A 17,500-nucleotide genomic window follows, 5' to 3' on the forward strand; every position below is an offset into this window, starting at 1 on the left:
AACACGCCCACTAAACAAGGGAGGAGAAGTGCAAACGGAAACCATTAGGAAAAAAAACGGCTCCCCAAACACCCTAGTAACCACACAGCAACACACTAAAAGATTCAAAATACCTTAGTAATGCCTTAGCAACCACATAGCAACACACTAAAACATTCAGAACACCTTAGCAACGCCTGGGCGACCACTCAGCAACACACTAAAAACATTTAGAACATCGTCAACCACATACCAACACCCTATAAACCACTTCAAATGCTATGGCAACTTCATAGCATGGTAGAAAACGGATCAGAAAACCTCACCAAGTATATAGCAACAGACTAAAACACCTTAGCAACCACATAGTATCACCCTAGCAACCATCCTAAACACATGGCACAGTACAAACCAATCAGAAAATCTCACAGAGCACATAACAATGCCTATTGCAACCACACAGAAACACACAAAAACATTCAGAATAACTTAGCAATGCCCTAGCAACCACATAGCAACATACTAAAACATTCAGAGCACCTTAGCAACCACATAGCAGCACCCTAACAACCACCCCAAACATATCGCACTGTACAAACTTAACAGAAAATCTCACCAAGCACATAGCAACGCCCCAGCAACTACTCGGAAACACACTAAAACATTTTGAACACCATAGCAACCAGATAGCAGCACCCTAGCAACCACCCCAAACACTATAGAAATGTCATTGCACAATCAAACCAATCAGAAAAATCTCACCAAGTATATAGCAACGCCCTAGCAACCAGACAAAACCACACTAAAACATTTCAAAAACTCTTGTATTCAAGATTCCTTCTGATTCATTTGAAAGCAAGTTGTAATATCTTATGCAGGTTTGCTTCTCAGGTAATTTAATCTTGTTTTAAAGATGTTCGATTTTTACTAGAAAACAATAAGATACAGTATTTTTGCAGTGAAAAACTGCAAAAGGAATATACAGTAAAACCAAACAGATTCAGAAAGAGAAAGAGAGAAATGCTGCTCGCAGAGAGGACATAATGTTTTCTCCCGCTGACATTCACCTTGGGAAAATGCGATTATACGACCTTTTGATTTCACCTCCAGCACTCGTGTGCACACACACACACACACACACACACACACACACACACACACACACACACACACACACACACACACACACACACACACACACACACACACACACTTCAAACACCTCACCTCAGACACAAACACACTGTAACGACTGAGACAAATCAGACAGTGTTTATATTTAACAAATAATCTTTAAAGACCCTCACCAGCCACAAGGTGCCAAGGTGTGTGCGACACCGCCAAAGTAATGAACCAGGGCTCTGGTTGCCATGGTTATATGACCTGAGGAAATGCAGAGCCTTGCTCTAATAGTAAAGGAAAGTCACATCAAGCAGACTCTTCTGCATTCATTTATAGATGAACTGTTCTTCAAAATTAAAGTGCATCCCAGGACATTGTGTGTATGATTATTACTGTCTGGTATGGTGTCTCTTGTATTGTGTTTTGTTCTATGCATGCCTCATGATAGAATAATTAGATAATGTACCCCATCTACTCAGTCGAATAATCACTCGAGACATGTACAATCATGCATCACATTCTGTTATAGTGCTTTTGTCTATGTATCATTCCTGTAATGAATGTATTGCTATTATTTGATCGCATATCATTCTGGGTATCTACGAATTTGTACTTTGATGTCCTACATGATCGTGTATATGTTGATACCTATGCAACTTATTAGTATTACAAGAATCTTTAATAGTTTCTTTGCCAGCACCCAATCCTGTTACATATGCAAATACCCTGCTACAACACAAAGAGCCGTAAAACTTTCCCTCCGAAAGCTTAAGTAACCATGATGAAGTCGAACTAACCATGCAAGTTCATCATCTCTTCTTCTTTCAACAGAAGAAATCGATTACAACTTCAACGCCATCGACTCACGGGACCATCAAATCTGGAACTTTACGAAACTGCTTCAACTGTTACGGCAATGCAAGTATCGTACAATTAACTGACGGTTTAGGAATAAGCTGTGAACCCTTCTACAAGGCTTTGAAAATAATAAGCTGAAGGTTCTTTCATGGAAAATGACTCTTTTCCAGCTTCATTCCCTCTTTCCATTTCCGGTTTCATTCTGTCACTTACCGTTTTACCCATGTATGTGTGCTTGTGTGTATGTGTTTGTTAAGATTAGGGGCCCTATTTTAACGATCTGAAACGCAAGTATCAAACGCGAAACGCAAGTAACTTTGTGGGCGGATCTCGGGCGCTGTTGCTATTATACCGGCGGGATAAATGACTCTTGCGCCCGACACAAATCTAAAATGGGTTGGTCTGAAGTAGCTTCATTACTCATAGGTGTGGTTTGGGCTTAACGTGAAATAAACCAATCAGAGCGTCATCTCACATTCCCTTTAAGAGCAGGTCCGTGTTCCATGGCGGATTGCTATTATAACGGCGGATTTGCCAGGAGCGGTTCACAGCCGAGGAGACCGACGTTCTCGTCAGGGCCGTAAAACACAGAGAAGTGACATTGGGGATGGAGAAACACACACAGATTAGCTTCAGTTAAACAGGCATATAATAATTTGGGTAAATGTGTAAGCTAGATTTATGCCTATTTTTTCACATCTTCATGGACACCACAATGATTTCCCTCGTGTGGAATATTTTCCCTTGTAATAATGTATGGTTTGCAAAAATGTGAACTGCTGCGTCTGTGTAGATGAGAGAAGCAAAGTGTGTGTGTGTTGTGCACACGCTACATTATGGCCAAGCATGCGCCCTTAAAATAGCCTCTGAGTAACGCGCCACTGACTTTAGACTAGGTTTCTCCTGGTCTGTGGTGGAATTGTTTTCTGAAACTGCAAAATAACACCAGGGAACGTTTGCGCCAGAACACGCCTCCTCTTTTCGCTGAACCGCCCCCGGGAGCACAAGTTCATTCCCTAATTTGCGTCTGTGGAGGGAAAAGTCCGCTGTGCGTCGGGTGAGAAATAGGGATGATACATGCGTCGCTGTACAAAGTCAATTGCGCTGGGTGCAAGATAGGGCCCTGAGTGTGTTTGTGAATTAGTTCATACAACTTCTGCACAATAGATTTTCTGATTCTCTGCTTTCAGCAAAGTCAATTTAACGATTTCTGGTCTTGTTAAACGCTCTATGCGCACTACATATAATAATAATAATTATATTATTTTTCTGTGGCCATGAAAAATAACCTTTTCTTAGAATGAATGAATAATCAGAAGTGTTCGCTGGACGAACGGAATAATTATTAATATTAATTTAGCAACATCAAGTTAATCAGTTTGACTGATCCAAATATTCATAATTAATCATAACAAGTTATGATTCATTATTAATATTTCCTCTGAGCTAATTTGTTTCAACACTCACTCATTCACATTCAGAGAGACACACAGATGTAGATGTTAACGTCCACACCAGACACTAAAGCATTAAACACATTCCTTTGTTTGCACACACACCGCCTATGTGTGTGTGTGTGGGTGTGTGTGTGTGCAAACAAAGGAATGTGTTTAATGCTTTAGTGTCTATCAATATAAGTGGTGTGGACGTTAACATCTACATCTAAATAATGCACGCTAAATCCCTCCAGACCACCAGAGGACGCTTCAATTTAGCAGAGTCGACATGGACGACAGTAGAGAAACTGTTTAGCATACTAAAGTAAATAAAATGACATTAAAGCCAAACATTGAAACTAGTATTACAGTGTATCAACACATGCTGACATCTCTAATTTGACTTGCTTCTAAAAAGTAGCACATTAAATATGTGCCAAAATAACATTTGATTGGCTGCAAGGTCTATGACATCATCAACACGCTGATAATCCCATTTTATGTATCCTACTATGCATAATTACACGGTTAGTTGCATTTATTATCAGCATTCATAGTTTTACTCCCTGCTGTCAGAACAAGCCTTTGACCCACTTTCGGGTTGCGATCCACCGGCTGAAAACCACTGTATATTAGAAGACAAGCACTGAACTGACTTGCACTCGATTTGCACTAAAATAATATGCAGGAATCCAATGTCAGTCCGTACGACTGAAAGTCTACTATATTATGCAATAATCCCGGCCGGCCCGTCTGCTGTAGAATGAGACGCTGTTTAATCTGGTGCCGTTTGGTTTACTGTTTGAAAACATGTAACACATGGGAGTCCTGTAATCACTCATGGCTAAAAATAACGTTATAATGCTTGCTGAGTTGGAAACATGTATATGAGGAGAATTTAACAAGGAGGAACCCGGTAGGCAGGGCGAAAGGGGATAGAAATGGATCTAATGAAGCCTGTTGCTACACTAAAGGTTAAATCCAATATGAACCAAAGCCACATGGAGCAGAAGGAACACACAGGACTGAACCGTAGCATCACGCTAAACACTTAAACAACGACACACCCTAAAATAAAAACATTAAAGAATAAAAATCTAGATAAAAAAAGAAATGTACTAATTAATAAATGCAATTAAATGGATGCATGGGTCTCTGTAAGTGTAGTATTTTTGCTCACTGTTGTTTTTCGGGCCTATTTTTAACCCGTCGGCATGTAAAGATGTTCTTGTTCCAGATGCTGCTGAAACAGGAACTCTGTCCAGAACGATCAGCCCGCTGAAGGCAGACGAGTGCATGAAACTACCACTACGAGCACAACACTGGAAACAGCGGCCGCCAGAACAGCCTTCAGACTAACTGGGGAATTGAAGGTAAAAGCATTTTCCAGGCAGGGTTGTTATCGCTAACTAAAACCAGAGCAAAACGTCTTCATTACTTAATATTTCAAAAAAACTAAACTTAGTTTATTTCAGCTAGTTGCTTGTTTCATTTAGTTTAAAGGGGCTATATGTAAGATTTTTGAAATATTAATCCCTTTTTTTTATTGCCAATGTGTGCACAGCTTGTAATGAAACTTCCCAGACTATGAAAGCCTGTGTAGACTGATTTTTATATGAAGGACTTGAGTCGTTTTTGCATGTGACGTTTACGCCCGAGAGCCTCTTATCCGTTCAATGACACATGAAACGAACGAATGCTTATACAATGTTCATGATAATATTCTGAACGAGCCGTTCTGTACTGTAATGTTAATGTGTGTCATGGATTCATTCAAACTATAGTCTCATAGTCAGATCTATATAGTCTATTGATACCAGATTTGCACTAAATATTGATTCCAAGTTAAATTTGATTGATCTGTTTAAAATGATGTCCACAGATGAAAAGTGAAATGAGAAAAGTTCTCATTCAGTACAAATGTATCAGATTTAAGGCGTTTTAAGGCACATAAGGAGCAATATATAGTTCAGAAATGCATTATTGTCCTTTTAAAGATAGGCCTACAGATCAAGATTCAGATCCGCTCAAATATATCACATAATCTTCATGCAAAATCAACATCTCAGCCACTCAAAGTCACCATAAAAATATATATATATAAAAAAAAAAGGTTATGCAATATTGCAATATTTATTCTAAATGATTTATCGGTGCACATCATCATTATTGTATTATATTCATGTTTCTGGTAATCTTGAATCAGAATAAGTTCCTCTTGCAGCATCTCTTCTCTTCTATGATGATGTGGGCGGAGCAACCTGTCATTCACATGAGATCAGCCAATAGCAAACCACAACCATCCAATCAGTTCCACACGGACACAATCAAGCCCCGCCCATATTAGTTCTTGTTCCAGAAGCGTTTCACTCGCATATATGTATCACATAAGAACTGATGAGAACTTAAAATGTGTACCTTGAAATGCAATGTAAGTCGCTTTGGATGAAAGTGTCTGCCAGATGCATAAATGTAAATGTTTATATACGACACAATAGGTAAGAAAAGACTAGTGCAACTTCTGTTTCATGCCGACTTCAAACCAGATTAAAGTAAACTGGAATGCATCCGTCACCTTTATAAATATATTTTCTGTGAATAATCTGTACTACGGTAAACGTGAGATGCACAGGGCTGCAGATGGACGGTTCGCTTCAGTCCCCTCCTTCTGTCAAAGCTGCTTATCGGGAATGCCGGTCCAGTGTCGCTCCAGACCCTGGCTGCTCCTCCAGCTCCGGCAGATAGAAAATACCCTGATAATTCCCAAAGAGAGGATTAAACTCAACACACCCTTCAGCATGCCTGTATGAGCACTATGAAATGCTCATATGCTATGTGTGAGACGGTCACATGACCTGGAAGTAACTCAGCGTGCACGGTTAGGAGAATATAGGACGCCACATTCCTGGTGAATGCAGAAAAGGAAAGTCTGGCTGATATATACATAAAAGGTGAAAATTAATGCATAGCTTACAAAACTCAAATTTGCATCATGCAATTGAGATGCAGGACTTGCGAGTCAACATCAGTATATTAGTGCTGCTCATTACTGAGGGTTTAGTGACTGGAACGAGCCTCTAACACTGAGTATTAATCACCATTTCTGTGCCGGAATTAAGCTATGGTGATCCCAGACGGAATTCCCAACATCCCAACAGTGAACAAAACATTGATGAATCTGCCAACAACAATACTGACATCTAGAGGCCACTGCCTGCATGCACACACTAAAACACACTGCTGTTATGGAAAATATATATTCTTTATTATATATTATATGAAATATAAATTCCATAAAAATAAATTCGAAATTTAATTTTGGCTGAATAAGTTCCTCTTGCAGCAACTTATTGTGTTGTATATTTACATTTACATTTATGCATTTGGCAGATGCTTTTATCCAAAGCGACTTGCATTGCATTTCAAGGTACACATTTTAAGTTCTCATCAGTTCTTATGCGATACATATATGCAAGTGAAACGCTTCTGGAACAAGAACAAATGTGGGCGGGGCTTGATTTTGTCCGTGTGGTTGTGGTTTGCTATTGGCTGATCTCATGTGAGTGACAGGTTGCTCCGCCCACATCATCAGAGAAGAGAGGAGATGCTGCAAGAAGGACTTATTCACTTTAGTTTAGGGTCTAATTCTTACTATTAACTAGTTTCTTATTAGCATGCATATTACTAGGATATTTGCTGTTTATTAGTATTATAAAGCACATATTAATGCCTTATTCTGCATGACCATATTCTGCATCCCTTAATCCTATAATACCTAAACTTAACAACTACCTTACTAACTATTATAGTGAGTTATAGGGACCCTAAACTAAAGTGCGACCATAATTATAGAATAATCAATAATAATATAAAAATTCCCAAAAACTTTAATAACATATAATATAAAAATCACAAATTAAAATTGTAACTAATTACACTAATATATAATACAAAAATAATTCCACATTATTTTATAATAATATAATTATTATAAATGAATAATTTCCCCCCATGCATTTAGTGTTTTGATTAAAGTATAAATACTAAACAAATGCATGTCAAATAAATGTTTTTGGGAGACACTGATATTTGTAAAAGCTTCAATTCTGTGTCTCATATTTCACAGGATTTTTTTTATTATCTTTCTTGTAATAGAAAATAAATTTTAAAGCTCACTGAAACGTGAGAGTTTTCTTTAAAATAAACTATATTAATTGATTAAATATGATTGATAAGCACTAAATAGCACTATAGCTGCAGTGTGGCTAATTTTGATGCCAGCTGTTTTATTTGTATTTTTTATGACAGTAAGTAATCATGTCCATGATGCAACTTTAAACTAAACACAGATATCCTCTACAGACGCACTAATGATCCATGACTGCAGTCTCAGCTCAGGAGTATAGTGACTATCAGTGTAAAGGTGGAACATCTACTGCATTTAACATAAAGGTTACACACACACACACACACACACACACACACAAACACACAAACACACAAACACACATCCGACTGAAACTGCTGACATCATGCTTGCACTGCCAGAATGATAATGTCAGGATAATATTACAAATCAGCAGCAATAAATTAATATTTCACAACACATGCAGAAATTATAATAAAACATATGCAAGGATTGTACGATTCCCATCCGAACAACCTGTTGAATTCTGCAACTTTATCAAAAGAAATACGCTTGTGTTACAAACTCCTTTCATTCTGACTGGATTATTTCCACCGTGACGAGAACAGGAACAGGACCGAAGTAAAGCTGTACATAAAGTTCAGTGAGGGATTGGCTGCTTATCTGAAAGATAATTCACATGTTTTGGTAACACTTTTTACAATAGTCACATTTGTTAATATTATTAAAATTAGTCAATTTGAACTTACAATGAACAATACTTCTACGGCATTTATTAATTTTAGTTAATGTTAATTTAAACATTTACTAATGTTTTTTTTTGTTTTGTTTTTATGTGCAAGATTTTTGACATTTTTAAATCAAAAGTATTTACTATATATATATAGTGTAAATATTTTTTTAAATAAAATATATATTGTGTAAATAATAATAATAATAAAGGAAATATATAAAATAATATATATATATATATATATATATATATATATATATATATCGTGTAAATAATAAAAATAATAATAATACTTATATATATATATTGTAAATAATTAAAAAAATTATAATATAATAATAATAATAATAATAATATATATATATATATATATATATATATATATATCTTTTCTTTTGATTTACACTGTAAACCATTTTTTTATTTTAAAACAAAGATACCAAGATAGTTTTTATGAGATTCACTCAGTGAGAAACATTAAAGAGTTTAAAGATTAACAATACTGGCATATCAAACTGGGTCATGCTAAAATTTTATGCAGGCTAATAAACTATTATGATAAAAGTCAAAGGACAGAAAGTACACTGTTAGACTTTTCAAGGGTTTTTTACAGTAACTTACTGGCAACACTGTTGCCAGTTAGTTACTGTAATTAAGAGTTACAGTACCAAACCATATTTCAGTTTTACAGTACATGGTACTGTAATTGTGTAATACAGTGGATTACTGTAAAAACGAAGCTAATCAGTACACTACTGTAATTATTTTTATTTGTACTAAATATAAATTAGATTTCATAATTTTAATATATGATTAATTTTATTTTTATCCTACATAAGTACTACTGACATACAAACCAATTAGACAAAGTTATCACAAAATACCATTTTTTTATTTAAAACATTTCATATATATCACAAAATAAACAGTCTGCCAATGCTGGAAATGATGTGTGACATTTTTACACATTAATGGGTGAGTTTAGGGACAACATTTTTTGCGTTAATTTTAACTCATTCATTGTGTTAATGATTTTAACAAAGTAAATATGTCAGAAAGGTTAGCACAAAGATGTGTAAACGTGTTAAATTAACACATTATGTGCTGTCCTTCACTGCACACATTTTTAAAAACATACATAAAATCATAAACAAAACATTAGCATTAGACTAAATGAATGTAGAGTCATTGGTTGTTTAGCGTATACAAGTATTATAATGAAATATCAACCATTACAGTCATAAAACTGCAGAATGTAAATACATTTTTAAGCAGTCAAAAAGGAAATGTCCAACACTGGACAAAACACAGTTCTTTTCACAATATATGACACATAACCCCAGTTTAAAAATAATTTCACTTCTTTCCAAAAATTTGTTGGATTCATGTACACTGGTGGCCAAAAGAAGTATTTAAGTGTCTTAATGTTTTTGAAAGAAGTCTCTTTGATGCTCAAGAAACATTTCCTATTATTATCAATGTCTGACTGTCTACTCCTCCATCTTTTCTACAACATAGGAGTAAAAGTCATCATCAAAATAATCTTTAAAATGCCAACACAATGTTTTTGTCCACCTTTGCGAATAAATGAACTTCTCCAAAGATTGGTTCCTGTTCAGAACTTGATTGACAACATCAGAATGTTCCCTGGTCTGTGTGCGTGTCCACAAACACTAATGTACTCAGTCCTTCAGAGGAGATCCCGGTTCCAACACTATATGAGAGAGAGAGAGAGAAAGAGAGAGAGAGTATTAGTGTCACATTATTTTTAACCTCCTTTTTTGTTAATTTTTATTATTATTTTCACAAAAACTTAAGAATATATATTTGTAAACAGCTTTTGTCAATAAATAGCATACAAAAGAACTAAATTAAATTATGCCAGATTACATTTTTATATTTACAAATCCTAAATTCTCTCCAAAAATGCTGAGATCCATAGAGAGAAAGACTGAAATCGATGATTTTAGCCCATTGACTGCAGTGAAGGAGTACCTGTTTGAGACAAATACACAGTAAGAAACATGCAAGAAATCACTGTGTGATGATTGTCCTCCTTCCTACAGTAGTTAACCCACCTGTGCGCTGATATTAGGACATTCCTGGTCAGGTGGGACTGCAATGGTAGAGAGTCTTCTGCCTAATAAAATATCAAAATAATGCAAAAATATAAACTTAAGTTGTTTAGAATGCTAGATTTGGTATGAATGAATTAGTGAGTTTTACTGCAGTGCTTACCTGGATACATTTAATCTGGTGGGACTGAACAAAGACAATGGTCCATCTTCTGATTGGTTCATTTGCTGTGAAATAAATATAAAGTTAGACATGATGCAAAGGTCACTTATTTGATATAAAGTTAGCCAATTTTATAGAGATTTTATAAGATATTGTAAGCTACCTAGTCTGCACCAGTATCTCCAAAGCACTTTTCACATATTGCTAATCATTTCAGCAAACTTATCTCAAAATATATCACAAATGGCCTAACGTTAACTTACCTCTGGAATCTTGCTAGACGTCACTGGCGCGAATTGGCGCTTTGTTGCAGTTGCCTTTAAACACATACAAAAATGGAAGTAAATATTAAATTCCATAAAAATAAAAAAACTATCATATGTTATAGTTTGCAAACTAATGCTAAAACTATAAAGGTTCTCATCAGTAGGCCAACATTATCTACAACCAAAACAGAATTTCACATTAGTTTATTCACATTTATTGTTAATGTAAACGCGTTGCTCGTTGGCATATTTTAACTCGACAATTCAATAATCTAACAAAGTGTGTAAAATGAAACGTTAGGTCAGTTTACCGTGGTAAAGTTCGTTACCGCCATGTTGACGACGTTAGGCTATAACGAACGTTATAACACCTAGGTTAAACTGGGCACAATCCTGTCAACACACACAGAAGGTTTTTTTTTTTTTTTTTTACCTTGCTTGCTGATCTCTCTCTCTCGGTGAAGTGAATTCCGTCTCTTCCCCGGGCCAGACACGAACGGCGTGATCCAACAAAAGACAGACCCCAGTGATATTACACTGGATGCTCTGGCGCGACACGACAAATCCCAGCCAGTGTAAAGTGATGCGCCGCGGCCGTTATATTCCTGACGTACGGTACTCCGAGTCCAAGCGCTCGCGCTATTTCTGACAAGGGACAAACAGGTTTGCATTTTGTATTAAAGGTCCGGCCGCTTCAATGTGTCCAATATAGACAGCCTCTGGCTAGTATAGCGTTGTAGACACGCGGTGTAAGACAAAAATGAGGAAATAAAAAGCACGATGGAATGGTTCCAGCCAGAGAGGCCGTTACGTCAAATACAGTAGTATACAGCAAATTTAAAAAATACAGTAAGTCTCTGTATGTGGTGTTAGACAAATCCAGTAGTATACAGCAAATTAAAAAAATACAGTAAGTCTCTGTATGTGGTGTTAGACGTCACAGAAAATTCCCATGATGCAATGGGAATCACAGTCATTTACTGTAAAGAGAAAAAGCAGTATAATACTGGGGGATTTAAAGTAAATAACTGTAGAAATTACAGAAAAGTCTAACAGTGTAGCAAGTAAACAAAGTGTAGTACATTAATATAAATGATAGAATCTCATAAATGCAAAAAGGGCAAAGTATTTCCTCACTGCTTCACATTTGAGTGTGTGTTCAGCCGCTGAGCTTCATGAACTGATTACAGATTAAACTCACCTTTCACCTCTACCAAAACCAGCTTTTCAGGAACACTAGCTAGTGTACTCTCAGTCTCAGTCTCACACACACTTGATCAGTCAGATTGACACGGGCCCTTGTGTTGATCTGGCCCTCATGTGGAGGAAACAGACCTTTCTCACGCGAGCCTGTGAATGTGGGCGGATCTACAACATTCTCCTTCCTTCATAAATACTCCCTCTCTCTCTCTCTCTCTGTGTGTGTGTGTGTGTGTGTGTCCGTCTGAGAATCTGAAGCTCACAGCGAGCACCAGGACTGCAAACATGAGTCAAACACCACCTATGAATCAAATGAAGTCCAGGATGGAGAAAGCGGCGAAGATGAAGGACGAAGACAAGCTTTATAAGCGAGAGGGAATCCTGTACTCCTCCATTCTCAGCCCACCGGAGACCATGGACAAGCTGACAGAGCTGCAGGCCAGAGAGGACGACCTCATCTTGGTCGCGTACCCTAAATGTGGTGAGTGAAACTAAAGTTTGCTTTCCTAGCCCTGTAGTGCAACTCCGGGCAAAGAATGCCAGTGGAGTCGGGTTACGTGTCAGTTATATAACTTTCTTTTGTCACGTTGCTTTAGTAAACAGACTCACATTTCTCCTTTTAAGGGGACATATTCTGCCCTTTTACAAAGTGTTGAATATTACTACTAGAACTTGAATGTTGATTATTTTCCTCATATTCTCCATTGTTGCGGCTCTTCTCTTCTCAGTCTGTCAGTAACGCTCTGTTTACTTCCTGTCTCTATGAAGCCCCTCCTTCTGAAAAGCACACTGTGCTCTGATTGGTCGGCTGGAGCAGTGTGTTGTGATTGGTCGAGCGCTTCGAGTGTGTTTGGGAAGTGCCCCGCCCCTTTCGATAACCGCCAGTTTAACACACTACTAACTAACTTTACCAGGCCCCGCCCCTTTATTCTGCATATTAATTATTTTAATGAGGAATATTGTGACGTGTTCCCGGAAGAAACTCAAGACTACAATGGAGGCGTTTCAGGAGTTCAGAAACACTGACACTGATATAGAGAAGAACTAAGTGCTTTTTCATGCTCAAACAGCAACATTACACACTGAAGGAAAGATGAACATGGAAGAAAAGCATAATAGGTAATCTTTTACACAATCCGGATCATGTGACCTGAATGCATGGCTCACGTTTGCAGTTCTTACGTAATAATGAGTGACTTTTTCTCAATGTCAACATCACGACTCAAGCTGCAATTCTGGACACTGAAGACTGAAGCAATTCTGTGCATTCGTGAAACTCACACACTGAACTGTGTTTACAGTAGAGCCGGTCTTTCCACACTGTGTACACACAGAATTATCACATTGTGATGAATGTGACAGTTTACGTAATGGGGTTTTACAAACAATGTGCACCAAAAATTGTGGCATATATATATATACATACACACACTACTGTTCAAAAGTTCGGGATCGGTACGATTTTTTATGTTTTTAAAAGAAGTCTCTTCTGCTCATCAAGACTGCATTTAGTTGATTAAAAATACAAACAAAAATAGTAATATTGTGAAATAATATTCAAATTTAAAACAAATGTTTTCTATTTAATATATTTTAAAGCGATCAAAGCTGAATTTTCAGCATCATTACTCCAGTCTTCAGTGTCACATGATCCTTCAGAAATCATTCTAATATGATGATTTGATGAAAAAAAAAAACATTCACTATTATTATCAGTGTTGAAAACAGTAATGTAAAGAAATTAAAAATAAATCAGGATTCTTTGATGAATAGAAAGTTTAAAAGAACAGCATTTATCTGAAATAGAAAGCTTTTGTTACATTAAACACTACCGTTCAAAATGTTGGGGTCAGTAAGAATTTTTTGTGGGGGGGGGGGGGGGGGAATAAAATAAATCAATACTTTTATTCAGAAAGGATGCATTAAATTGATCAAAAGTGACAGAAAAGACATTTATAATGTTACAAAAGATTATATTTCAAATAAATGAAATAGAACTTTCTATTCATCAAAGAATCCTGAACAAAAAAATGTCTATAACTCTTTTTAAATGTTTTAATTTTATTTTTTTTACATCAAATCCTCATATTAGAGTGATTTGTGAAGGATCATGTGACACCGAAGACTGGAGTAATTCATATTTTCATATAGAAAACCGCTATTTTAAATCATCATAATATTTAACAATATTACTGTTTTTTTTGTGTATTTTTAATCAAATAAATGTAGCCTTGGTGAGCAAAAGAGACTTCTTTTAAAAACATTAAAAATATTTTAAATATTTTTCAAATATTGAAAATATTGTATATGGCTACAGTATATATATATATATATATTTATATATATATATACCGGTATATATATATATATATATGAACACACATTCACTGAGATCAACTCTTTCTTTCTCTCCACTAAATCTGCTTGTGATCGATCTCTGACAGGGTTTAACTGGATGGTGGCAGTCTTGCGGAAGATCGTGAACGCTTCCACTGGGAAAAATGAGAAACCTCCTGAAAGGCCTCCTCTGGTTGAGTTCTTACCTCCAGATGTTCAAGAGGTCAGAAACAGCTCAAACAATCTGAACTCACATAAACATCACAGCATGTGTGATCTTACAGCTTCACTCTGTCTGACCCACAGGAACTGTCGGAAATGCCCAGGCCGAGGCTTCTGGGAACTCATTTGCACCCTGACTTCATGCCCGCCTCTTTCTTCACTAAGAAAGCAAAGGTCAGAGACAACGAGTGAACTTTGAATCACATCACAGAGGTCATGTGACACTAGATACCAAACGTGCCAAACTCACCTGAGAGTGATTTATACTGAACTCTACCGCTCACAGGTTTGAGGTCCCGTACAGTTTTTATACTTTTATTTAGAGATGAAGCAATAAAATAATCAAAATAACGAAAGTAAAGACATTTATAATGTGACAAAAGATTTCCATTTCAAATAAATGCTGTTTGTTTGAACTCTTATTCAAAAAAAAAATTTCAGCAACTGTTTTCAAATGTTTCTTGAGCATCAAATCATCATATTAGAATGATTTGTGAAGGATCATGTGACACTGAAGACTGGAGTAATGATGCTGAAAATTCAGCTTTGATCACAGGAATAAATTACACTTTACTATATATTCACATAGAAAACAGCTGTGTTAAATTGGAATAATATTTCACAATATTACAATTTTTACTATATTTTTTATCAAATAAATGCAGCCTTGGTGAGGGAAAAATCTAATAAACCCCAAACTTATGAATGTTAGTGTATACACACACACACACACACACACACACACACACACACACACACACACACACACACACACACACACACACACTCACCCGACCCCTAAACCTGACCATCACACACACACACACACACACACACACACACACACACACACACACACACACACACACACACACACACACACACACACACACACACACACACACACACACACACACACACACACACACACACAAACACACTCACCCGACCCCTAAACCTGACCATCACACACACACACACACACACACACACACACACACACACACACTAACCCGACCCCTAAACCTGCCCATCACACACACACACACACACACACACACACACACACACTAACCCGACCCCTAAACCTGCCCATCACACACACACACACACACACACACACTAACCCGACCCCTAAACCTGCCCATCTCACACACACACACACACACACACACACACACACACTAACCCGACCCCTAAACCTGCCCATCACACACACACACACACTAATCCGACCCTTAAACCTGCCCATCACACACACACACACACACACACACACACACACACACACACACACACACACACACACACACACACACACACACACACACACACACACACACACACACACACACACACACACACACACACTAATCCGACCCTTAAACCTGCCCATCACAGAAACATGTGCAGAACATTAGGTATTTAATTAAAAACATGTATTGTCCGATATAAGCCTTTTTAACTAGTGAGGCCCAGTGAAGTGTCTCCACTAGTCATACACTGTCATTATATTTCACTATGCAAGTAATAATATTTGTTAGCCAATATTGAACTTTGTATCATAAATCAGAACAAAACCAAAAAATGCAAACCCTTGCATCATGCATCATATGAATTACGATTCTGTGCCTTTTGGTGCAAAACGTACATTTAAAAAAAAAAAAACATTAAACACCACTTCTGTTGTTTTGGGGCTAAAGATAAAGAGTCATGCAGTTCGGACTCGAGCATTGCAGCCACACACACTATTCCTCTCATCTAAATCTTTGACATGTCCTGTTTTCAGATTCTGGTGGTGTTCAGGAACCCCAAAGACACGCTCGTCTCATACTTCCATTTCATGAACAAAAACCCGGTTCTGCCCAGCGCTGAGCCGTGGGACAAGTTCTTCTCCGACTTCATGGCTGGTGAAGGTGCGAAAAACACTCAACCACAAAAGTTAAACATTATTTAATAAAAATGTTAACGTTAATGTTAACGTCTTCAGTTGCCTGGGGATCTTACTTTGATCACGCTCTCGCCTGGGAGAAACGTCTAGACGACCCAAACGTGATGATCGTGACATATGAGGATCTGAAACAGGTACGAGTTTATATCATTTATCAGTTAAACAAATATTTCTGATCATGAAGACTGATAATTGTGCACAGGATCAGTTGTGTATTATTAAAGGATAATTCCGGTATTTAACACCTTGAGTCTATTTTGTAGTTTGTTATGGATGAACTAGAGTGGTGGACACAGAGATGTTGACGATGGGTCCTGTCTCGACTTTTTGACTGGTTTAGAATCGCCTTTTGTTTTGAAACCGAACGTTAAGGGTTGTTTTAAGGACATGTTCGTGCATGCCCATCTCAGCCACTCTGAAGCGGTCAAAGGCGATTCTAAACCAGTCAAAAAGTCGAGACAGGACCCATCGTCAACATCTCTGTGTCCACCACTCTAGTTCATCCAAAACAAACTACAAAATAGACTCAAGGTGTTAAATACCGGAATTATCCTTTAAGAAGTAAATATGGTCAAATCTGACGTCATGTTGACTTTTAAACCTGCGAAGACTGTTATCGTAACCAGTTGAAAGAGTTTTAAAGGGGTGGTGTAATGCCCTTTTCACAAGATGTAAAATAAGTCTCTGATGTCCCCAGAGTGTGTGTGTGAAGTTTTAGCTCAAAATACCCCACAGATATTTGTATATAGCATGTTAAAATTGTCACTTTTTGAGGGTCAGTAAAAACACACCGTTTTTTTGTGTCTGTCCCTTTAAATGCAAATGAGCTGCTGCTCCCGGAACAGAGACCTCACACACACATGCACTGAAAATTTCTAAATCTTTTAGCATTTTATGTTCAAACCGGAGTCAGACAATGATGGAGAGACTCAAGAAGAAGTGACAACATGTAGAAGCAACAGGACATTTCTGAATGGTTAGTTGATGAATTTATGAAGCTGATGTGTAGTT

General features: G+C 37.1%; 1 protein-coding gene and 2 long non-coding RNA genes across 3 annotated transcripts in view; 2 read left to right on the forward strand and 1 right to left on the reverse strand.

Annotated features, from left to right (window-relative positions):
* The window catches only part of LOC309488058, a 145,904-nt gene that overhangs the window by 79,437 nt on the left and 48,967 nt on the right, over positions 1-17,500 (forward strand). The gene's annotated exons all lie outside the window — the stretch shown is intronic.
* On the reverse strand, positions 10,353-11,064 carry LOC309488033. The gene is made up of 3 exons (XR_014201980.1): positions 10,777-11,064; positions 10,514-10,578; positions 10,353-10,415 (listed from the first exon to the last, which is right to left on the reverse strand). It is a non-coding gene; the product is annotated as an uncharacterized lncRNA (long non-coding RNA).
* The window catches only part of LOC309487952 (sulfotransferase 6B1), a 7,611-nt gene continuing 2,238 nt past the window's right edge, over positions 12,128-17,500 (forward strand). Inside the window, exons 1-5 of the mRNA XM_082155963.1 lie at positions 12,128-12,460; positions 14,424-14,539; positions 14,623-14,712; positions 16,328-16,454; positions 16,529-16,623. Of these exons, the coding sequence (XP_082012089.1) occupies positions 12,136-12,460; positions 14,424-14,539; positions 14,623-14,712; positions 16,328-16,454; positions 16,529-16,623 (753 nt within the window). The 5' untranslated portion in view covers positions 12,128-12,135. The remainder of the gene's footprint in view (positions 12,461-14,423; positions 14,540-14,622; positions 14,713-16,327; positions 16,455-16,528; positions 16,624-17,500) is intronic.

The sequence above is a fragment of the Leuciscus leuciscus genome (genome assembly GCF_965113295.1).
Source record: "Leuciscus leuciscus genome assembly, chromosome: 23".
NCBI classification, from domain to species: Eukaryota; Metazoa; Chordata; class Actinopteri; order Cypriniformes; family Leuciscidae; genus Leuciscus; species Leuciscus leuciscus.